This window comes from Lolium rigidum, chromosome 4 (genome assembly GCF_022539505.1).
Source record: "Lolium rigidum isolate FL_2022 chromosome 4, APGP_CSIRO_Lrig_0.1, whole genome shotgun sequence".
NCBI classification, from domain to species: Eukaryota; Viridiplantae; Streptophyta; class Magnoliopsida; order Poales; family Poaceae; genus Lolium; species Lolium rigidum.
In genome coordinates this window covers 154305736-154316043 of record NC_061511.1, presented here as the reverse complement: position 1 = coordinate 154316043, position 10308 = coordinate 154305736, and the positions used below count along the sequence as shown (strand labels likewise).

Genomic DNA, 10308 nt, shown 5'->3' with positions numbered 1-10308 from the left:
CTCTTCCTCTTAATGAGAAAGGGAACAATTTTAGTTTAATAATATCACCATCTACATCTTTATATTTTTGCATTTCACATAGTTCAACAAAATTATTGAGATGGGCAGCAGCATCATCAGAACTAACACCGAGAAAATTGATGGTTCATAACAAGATTCGATAAAGCGAGGTTTAATTTCAAAGAATTCTCATGTAGTAGCGAGGTGGAGCAATAGGTGTGCATAAGAAATCATTATTATTTGTGGTTGTGAAGTCACACAACTTAGTATTTTCAGCGTTGGCCATTTTAGCAATAGTAAATAAAGCAAACTAGATAAAGTAAATGCAAGTAAACTAATTTTTTTGTGTTTTCGATATAGCAAACAAGATAGCAAATAAAGTAAAACTAGCAACTAATTTTTTTTGTATTTTGATATAGTGCAGCAAACAAAGTAGTAAATAAAATAAAGCAAGACAAAAACAAAGTAAAGAGATTGAGAAGTGGAGACTCCCCTTGCGGCGTGTCTTGATCTCCCGACAACGGCGCCGGAAAATATGCTTGATGGCGTGTATTTCACACGTTCGTTGGGCAACCCCAAGAGGAAGGTATGATGAGCACAGCGGCAAGTTTTCCCTCGGAAAGAAACCAAGGTTTATCGAACCAGGAGGAGCCAAGAAGCACGTTGAAGGTTGATGGCGGCGAGATGTAGTGCGGCGCAACACCGAGAGATTCCGGCGCCAACGTGGAACCTGCACAACACAACCAAGCTACTTTGCCCCAACGAAACGGTGAGGTTGTCAATCTCACTGGACTTGTTGTAACAAAGGATTAACCGTATTGTGTGGAATATGATTGTTTGCGAGAGAAAACGAGTAGAAACAAGTATTGCGAGTAGAATGTATTTCGGTAAAGAGAATTGGACCGGGGTCCACAGTTCACTAGAGGTGTCTCTCCCATAAGACGAACGAGCATGTTGGGTGAACAAATTACGGTTGGGCAATTGACAAATAAAGAGAGCATGACAATGCACATACATATCATGATGAGTATAGTGAGATTTAATTGGGCATTACGACAAAGTACATAGACCGCCATCCAGCTGCATCTATGCCTAAAAAGTCCACCTTCGGGTTATCATCCGAACCCCCTCCGGTATTAAGTTGCAAAGCAACAGGACAATTGCATTAAGTATGGTGCGTAATGTAATCAACAACTACATCCTTAGACATAGCATCAATGTTTTATCCCTAGTGGCAACGAGCACAACACAACCTTAGAACTTTCGTCACTTGTCCCAGGTGTCAATGCAGGCATGAACCCACTATCGAGCATAAGTACTCCCTCTTGGAGTTAAAAGCATCTACTTGGCCGGAGCATCTACTAATAACGGAGAGCATGCAAGATCATAAACAACACATAAGCATAACTTTGATAATCAACATAACAAGTATTCTCTATTCATCGGATCCCAACAAACGCAACATATAGAATTACATATAGATGATCTTGATCATGATAGGCAGCTCACAAGATCCAGACAATGATAGCACAATGGGGAGAAGACAACCATCTAGCTACTGCTATGGACCCATAGTCCGAGGGTAGACTACTCACTCATCACTCCGGAGGCGACCATGGCGGTGTAGAGTCCTCGGGAGATGATTCCCCTCTCCGGCGAGGGTGCGGAGGCGATCTCGGGATCCCCGAGATGGGATCGGCGGCGACGGCGTCTCGGTAATGTTTTCCGTATCGTGGCTCTCGGTACTGGGGGTTTCGTCACGGAGGCTATTTGTAGGCGGAAGGGCGGGTCAAGAGGCGGCACGGGGGGCCCACACCACAGGCCGGCGCGGCCAAGGGGGGGGCCGCGCCGCCCTAGGGTTTGGCGCCCCTGTGGCCCCTCTTCGTCTCTCCTTCGGACTTCTGGAAGCTTCGTGAGAAAATAGGCCTCACGGGCTTTTATTTCGTCCAATTCCGAGAATATTTCTTTACTAGGATTTACGAAACCAAAAACGACGAAAGCGACAGCGGCACTTCGGCATCTTGTTAATAGGTTAGTTCCAGAAAATGCACGAATATGACATAAAGTGTGCATAAAACATGTAGATAACATCAATAATGTGGCATGGAACACAAGAAATTATCGATACGTTGGAGACGTATCAGATACAAAGTTCAGATGCTAGCACACTTTTTCTTGAAACTCTATCCACATTATCTGATCAGAAGAAACTTTTAATTAAGAAACTTGGGTTTGCTTCAATACTCGAGTTTTCATGCTTCAGTAATGTTGATGAGATTTATTTTTGGCTAGTATCTCAGTTTGACATAAACTCAGATACAATTACTCTTGATGATGGATTCAGTTTCACTTTGATCTGCCCATTTCATTAAAGTGATTCTTGGATTTCCTTCGGTCCAAAATCTGTAATAACGAAACAACTGGAGAAGTTTCGATTTCATTCTCAACATTGTGCAAATGGAATCACCTACAGTAGAACATCTATGTTCTATGTTAAACAACAAATTGGATGAATGTTCTTTCCAAGTTATTTTTATGCTTCTAATGGTTACTGTGTTCATTGATTCAAATGAATCTGGAGTTGCAAATCCTGCGTACTATCCGAATTTCATAGATGTTGACGAGATATCTCATCATGATTGGTGTACTTTTACACTAGACTATCTAGTAAAATCAATCAAGATGTACCTATTCAGACGATTGCAACACATAAAAACAGATGCAGGGGATGGAAGATCATACTAGTGGTACTTTAACACATCTGTAACATTTTTAGATTTTATACATTGACAACATTTTCCAGTAAAAATTCATTTTCTTTTTTCGTTGCTCATTTAATGTTATCTAATACAAATATCATACTTCGAGTTCCTCATAACCTCAGAGTTCAATCTGGGATCAAAAATACCCAGACTACCATTGTGGAGAACAAATGTTGTCAACTCTTTAATCGCTCTCGACTCTCATCATGGGAAACAAGGTTTTGGAAGACTATCTGTAAGTGTTGTACAACACATAACTTCATGCAATGTTTTCTCGAATATAATATCATCGATTTAACTTTGTTTAATTGAAAAATGTAGAGAAAACACATATCGTCAACACCATTTAAAGGAAGTAAGCAGAAGTTGGAATTACCGCCACAAATTCATGATTATATGAACCTGAAATTAAAATCAAATTCTTCTCCTGAGGTTAGTTGAGCTCTTTCTTTAGTTATGATCACTAGTTACATGGTAACTGTGTTTATTTTACTTTACGTTACGGTATGTCTCTTACAATTTATATTAATTAATGCAAGGACAAGAAGATGCTTCAATTACTTGTGTTCAATTTCTTCCAAAAAGTAGTTGAAAACTCCATTCCTATTGTAAAAGGATATATTGACGACATGCTATTGTTGACATCTAATGACCACGAAGAAAAAGCAATTTCATCGATCCGGAAATATTCAATCTAGTCCGATCGAGATATGATTGTTAAGGATGAAAAGAAGAAACTTTCAGCGGAAGATATTCAACATTTCTTGGAGAATATGTTCTATTTCAGTAACATTGAAGTTCCATGCAGATAATTTCAGTAATGACACTAAGTTTCAACAAATTCTTGATCAATTCTACGCAAGGTGTTCTGTTGGAGATACCACTGATAACTTCAATTTACCTATGATTGATCCTGATAACTTCAATTTACCTATGATTGATCCTGAGTTCGAAACAAGATTGATTAGACAAACAGTTGAGAAAGAGCCACTTGTTCAAATTGACCAAGGTGTACAATTCTCTGATTTTCTGAAACAGCTCAAGGAAGGTATTGATTTTTCATGAGCTATTTAATACCTTTTCTGCATCTTTTTATATTAATTCTAGTTCTGGTAAATAAATGACTAACATTCCCTCTTTTTTGTTTCAATCAGAGATAGTTACAGACATAATAAATAAAAGGAAAGCAAACAAATTGCATCTTCAGGACTTCAAGCTCTATCTTGATGATATGGATGATTGTAAGATCCCTCTTGAAACATTGGAAAACTACTTACCACAACAGCAAGAACATTACCTTGGTATAACATATACTTTCTTTATTATCTTTCTTTTCTTCTGATTTTACTCGTTACGAAGACATCTACATGTAAAACATTTTTTTTCAGTTTACTAATCTGAATCCTCTTTATTATAGTGAATAAGGAAGAGTTGAATGAAAAACATTATGGAAGTAAAGAACAAAAGAGTCAATACATTGATTTCCCTCGGAATAAACATACTTGGTACATGCAATGCGAATATGTCTTTTTTAGAACTATGTACTGATTGTTAAATTACTTATTAGTCATAATTCGTTCTTACAATATATTTTTAGGAATCCAAAGCCCTACTATCAAATCTGTTGAACATCAGAGATCTCGAGACCCAAAATGGGGTTTGTCACTTAATGAAAGGATCATGGGAAGAAAGATTCCACCAATTATTCTAGACAATAAAGAAGAATTCCCATCATTCAAACTAATGGAAGAAGAATCTGAAATAACCCCTGATCAGAACTACTCTTCGGTTAGTGTTCTTTTTTATTCTTTTTATCTCTTTAATATTCTATTATATTCTCTCATCTACTAGATTTAAGATTTATTTTTTTAACAAATATTCTTATTTCTTTACAGCCATCATCAAAATTGAAAGCAATTGATCCTCTTCTACATATGGTGCTCGATCAATGTGGAAAGGAATTTCTGGGATGCTAGAGTACAATAAAGTTAAATATTCCTATTGGCCAAAGTAGTAAAATGCGGCAATGCTGAAGTTACGGTTCCAAAACAAATTATTTTTGCTACATCTTTTGAACATGAATTCTACACCAAATTGACATCTTTAAAGCGAGGATACCCAGGTTCGAATCTAGATCGTACTTCAACTTTCTACTCATGCACTACTGGTTCATGATTTTTCATATCTTCTTATAAAATATGTCCGTTACATGCCCATTTAAAGAATTTTGCATATTTTTTTAGATTTTTTGATTACTTATTGTTTAAATGCATTGAAAAAAAGTACTTGTCATGTTCTATTACAGAGTATTCAAAACATTTTATTAATTATTTTAATTGAATCAGCCCAAGGATTTTTCAAATCAGACAAGTATGGGTTGACCAAAGAAATTTGACTCTATCAATGAACAAAGGTGGTTGGATTCACCCATGCGTAATGGATTGTTTTGGAATGTTAACTACAACTGATCAGATTCACCGGAGAAAAGAAGGAAAATTTGGCCAGAATGAAATTTTAATTCATGTAGTTATAAAGGAAGTGACGGTAAGTAGGATCTAAACTAAATATAATATGCATCTTATAATATATATATGTTTTTTTATGTATTTTAATGTTTTTCTATGTTGCTTCTGCTTTTAATGCGTTCTGATACTTTTCAACATGAACACAGAAACTGTTAATGGATCCAATGTTGAATTGTTCTGATCCAGAGTACAAAAGGATTTTTTGCTTCGATTATGTTGGCTTCCGTTTGGAGAATGCAGGACTGGTATACCTGATGCCTGTTTATTGATTCATATTCAACATAAACTATTATAGTTCCATATGTTCTTAGGAGTTCATGGCTGCAACTTTTCAGTATGCTAAACTTATTACAATAGTTTAATCTTTTTTTTTGGTCTTCGATGTGTAGGTGCACATTCCTTGCCCAGTAGATAAACAATGGATACTGATTGTTGCAAATTTCATTGACAAGTCATTCGACGTTCTGAATCCAGACAATTCGATTGAAAAATTCTCATTAGTAGTAAACACTGTAATATTCAACTTCAAGCAACTGTTTGTGCAAAGTTATCCTGGCTGCTTCAAATTCAATATACGTGATTTCAGTGTGAAATATGTTCATGTGCCTAAACACATTTTCAGGTCATTTTTCTTGTGAATTAATTTTTTTTATTCATTTCGTATTACATGTCTATTTTTTCGTTTCCTGTACTACAGTTATGAAACTACATCTATCCCATTTTTTTATGCAGATATGATTCTGGGATATTTGTCATCCAGTACATTAGATGGTATAACGGTGTAGAAGTAAAATTTTTCTCAAATGTTAGTATCTCATTCTATCTTTTTTTTGAAGTATTTTTAACTTGTTTTTTTAAAATATTTTAAAACTAAATACACTGCTCTTTTTTTTTACTTAATATGTAACAAGGTTGATGTTCAAGCTATCCGCGAGAAAGTCACAACCCAGATTGTGATAAACCTCCATAATGAACTTCAGGTGCCATTGGCTAGACAGTTCATTGCGAAACATGTAAGAATCTTCTTTGTTTTATATTATGTTTCATGGTTTCTATTCTTTTTATGATTTTTTTGATTAACTTTTTTAAATGAAAACAAAAGCAGGAAAAGAAAGGTATTTTTTATTTCCTGAAAATGCCACTAACATGAATCAATAGGAATTTTTAGTTCACATGAAAATGCCAGTACCATGAAAGAACTTTGTTTTGTTTTTTCTGAGTTCATGAAACAATTTAAGAAGCTTCTTCCTGAAGAAGTAAATTAAGTTTTTGACATTTTTGTATAGCCAAAACATGAAAAAATGTTCTGACATTTATTTCTTTACAAAGGTCCCACACCTTCTGCATTGAAGAAAAAGATATATCATTTGGAAGGATAGTCACCAAGCCTAGAAGATTGGAAATTTTTCTCCAAAGATATATCATCTGGAAGGGTTGACATCAAGCCTAGCAGTTGAAAATTTGTACTTTCAAGACAAAATTCGTAGTGAAGTTTGAAGAAATTACTATAATTTTATTTATTTCTTTTTTCTTATTCTAATTTTCCATCATCGTATCCAAATTCAAAGATCAAATAGAGCTACCTGTCAGTAAATTTTCGAATTGCACTGAACAATTCCAATTTTTGCAAGATCTTTTGTACTTTTGTTTTCGAACTGTGATTTCTCTATTATTTCTTTGAAATTAAAAGGTAGTAATTTGTACTGATTTAAGAAACGTTCGTACATTTGAACCATCGAACGAGCGAAAACGGCTCGAAAGATTCGAACCAGCGACGTGTAACAAACGAACGAGCTAGAACGTTTTGATTTCCTGTGTGAAACGGTTCGGCCACCTTAATGGGCCAAGCCCACGAACTACCGAAAGAAAGGGGGGCGGGGGGGGGGGTGTGCGGCAACTGTTTCCCCACCGACCAGATCGGTGTATATCACCTCCCCCCAATAGGCCGTAAGCAAGCACCATACTCTCTCCCCCTATATCAGCTGGGCCAAGTACCACCAAATGGACGAAGAAACCGGCCCGGCCCTTCACACATATGCAACGCGGACAACAGAACAAAAGGAGGCAGCCCACCTGGCCGCACCCAACGGCACCTTCCGGATCCGACGGCCGCAAACCTCGCGTGGGACGAAAGCTAGCCGCGATGCGATCCGCGGCCGCCGACCGAGGATCCGACGGCCAGCATTCCTGCGTCCATCCAAAGCTACCAAAACCCAGGACCAGGAAAAAAAAACAATTAATAAACAGCCGCCTATATAAACCCGCCCCTCCTCCGCCTCCACGGCCTCGCCCAATTCCAATTCGAATACTAGGGTTTTGCTGCTCCGCCGCATCCCCCTGCCCAACAGCCGTCGCCGACGCCCCCGCCCCGTCTCGTTCCCATGGTGAGTGGTTCTCCGTCTGATTTCGCCGTGGGGGGATCTGGATCCGGTGCCGGCGTCGGTCTGATCTGGGTTGTTTCTCGTGTTGCAGGCGCTGCCGAACCAGGGGACCGTCGACTACCCCAGCTTCAAGCTCGTCATCGTCGGCGATGGCGGGACTGGTGAGTTTCCCCGGCTGCCTCTCTCGGTGGTTTGTGTGTATTTTTTTTGGTGGAGCGCGCCGTGATCTGTTTGATGCGTCCGCTCCTGTGTGTTCTCGACGAGATCTGATCGGTCGTGGCCCTGTGTGACCTCTGAAATCAGATAATACATGTTGATTATTGATTGGATAGAGATAACCTGATTAGTAGTAAATCCGGCGTCCATAGATTTTCGTTTCGGATTCACTTGTGGGGAATACCTTCCCTGATGCGCTGATGCGCGTTACAGTTAGAACACATCAAAACTACGGCCGTAGTTGCGAATTGGTTAATACCATGGATTTACAACAGCACGTGCTATTTGTATCGAGATGGAGTTATAGTAGATATATTGAATCATCAAAATTACCAATATAAAAAAGGTTGTCTAATGGTCCATTTTAGTTATGAACAACTTAATCTGCAGTAAAACTATGCATTTGCTGTAAAACTATGCTTTGCTGCAGTAAAACTATGCATGCCTGCAGTAAACCATGCAGTAGATATTGAGTTATCAAAATTACCAATATAAAAGAGGTTGTTAAATGGTCCAATTTGTTATGAACAACTTAATCTGCACATCTGCAGTAAAACTATGCATTTGCTGTAAAACTATGCTTTGCTGCAGTAAAACTATTGCAAGCCTGCAGTAAAACTATGCATGCCTGCAGTAAACTTATTCATCTGTTTGTTTGATATCTCAGATAATTTGTGTTCCAAAATGCATCACCTCAGTTTGCTTTAAGTTGTAAATGTTACAACAGTTATGGCTATTCTTCTCCCGTGAGTCGCATCTGGTTCTGATTCTTGATGCCTTGTATGGTTGCAGGTAAAACCACCTTTGTGAAGAGGCATCTCACTGGAGAGTTTGAGAAGAAATACGAACGTATGTGGGCAGTGAACTCAAGTTTATCTTTTACACGTATATTGCAGCATTCATAACAGCTAAACAATACATTAATTCCTCTTTGCAGCAACCATTGGTGTTGAAGTTCACCCATTGGATTTCACCACCAACTGTGGTAAGATTCGTTTCTACTGCTGGGACACTGCTGGGCAAGAGAAGTTTGGTGGCCTTAGGGATGGATACTAGTAAGTGTTGTGTGTTACTTAATTCTGAAAAGACAGTGAAGTTTCCGCTTATGAATTGTCTCATATTGTCTAAATGTATGTCTTTAAGTTTGTGATGGTTTCTTTAGCTTAGCTTGTATTTGTTGTTCATAGGGTGTTAGTTTATCTGCCTTAGCTTAATTAGTTATTGCTGTAACTGTATGCCTTACTCATTTGCTTGTCTGTAAGTTCAGTAAAATTTATGTATTACAGTATTTTATTTGTGCTGCCACATCTTGTTGATGAATATTGTTGCTTTTTATATTTTTGATGACTGATGGTTTTTAATAATCAATTTTGCAGTATCCATGGTCAGTGTGCGATCATTATGTTTGATGTCACTTCAAGGCTGACCTACAAGAATGTTCCGACGTGGCACAGAGACTTGTGCAGGTATGCCTGTGTTGCAATCTCCTTTTAGTAAATGTCAAGATTATGCTTTGGAGTTCTGATGTCCTAGTTAATTGCATGCAGGGTGTGTGAGAACATCCCCATTGTTCTCTGCGGTAACAAGGTTGATGTCAAGAACAGGCAGGTTAAGGCCAAGCAAGTCACATTCCACAGGAAGAAGAACCTGCAGTACTATGAAATCTCTGCCAAGAGCAACTACAACTTTGAGAAGCCCTTCCTTTACCTTGCGAGGAAGTTGGCTGGGTAATTATCTCCCTCCCCATTAGTTTATGTTTTCCTGTTGAGCTCACATCCATATATGACTGTTGTATTAACTCTTATTTGTTGTTGTTGTTGCTAGTGATGCCAACATTCACTTTGTTGAAGCCGTGGCTCTCAAGCCTCCGGAAGTTACCTTCGACTTGGCCATGCAGCAACAGTAAGTGCTTGTCTGTTTTGTGTAATTCCACTTCTTTTATCCCCTTCTGCTCTGTATAGAGTCTTCAGGTTGGGCTTCAGTTTGAACAATCAACAAATGAACCGATTGCTGATTTCTTTTGCTGCAATGTTTGCAGGCACGAGGCTGAGCTTGCCGCTGCAGCAGCGCAACCACTGCCTGATGACGATGACGATCTGATCGAGTAGAGAGGATCATGAGTCTTTACTTCGAGACGAAGATTGTGCTTCGTACAAGAGTCGGTCACTTTTAGGTTGAAGAAGGCTTGATAGAGTCAAGCCGGAATGTTTTTCCTGGGTTGAAAACTCTTGTGTGTGACATTGATCTACATGTTTGCCATGGATTTGTTGTTCGCCAAATTGCTGTCTTAATGGTTCATCAGTATTATTATGCCTGTTCGCCTACTGTGGATCATATATATGTATCCTCTCTATGTCTGGTTATCTTGCTCTTACCGTGCTATAGAATTTGGAGTGTCTGTTTTACTTGGCTAAGTTTATTGCT

General features: G+C 38.4%; 1 protein-coding gene across 1 annotated transcript; it reads left to right on the top strand.

Moving 5' to 3' along the window:
* Positions 1–7638: 7638 nt before the first annotated feature.
* On the top strand, positions 7639–10222 carry LOC124706055 (GTP-binding nuclear protein Ran-2). Its single transcript, XM_047237719.1, has 8 exons — positions 7639–7671; positions 7760–7829; positions 8677–8733; positions 8822–8939; positions 9261–9350; positions 9432–9611; positions 9709–9786; positions 9923–10222. Exons 1-8 carry the CDS (start codon positions 7669–7671, stop codon positions 9990–9992), a joined length of 666 nt encoding a protein of 221 aa, XP_047093675.1. The 5' UTR covers positions 7639–7668; the 3' UTR covers positions 9993–10222.
* Positions 10223–10308: the final 86 nt, after the last annotated feature.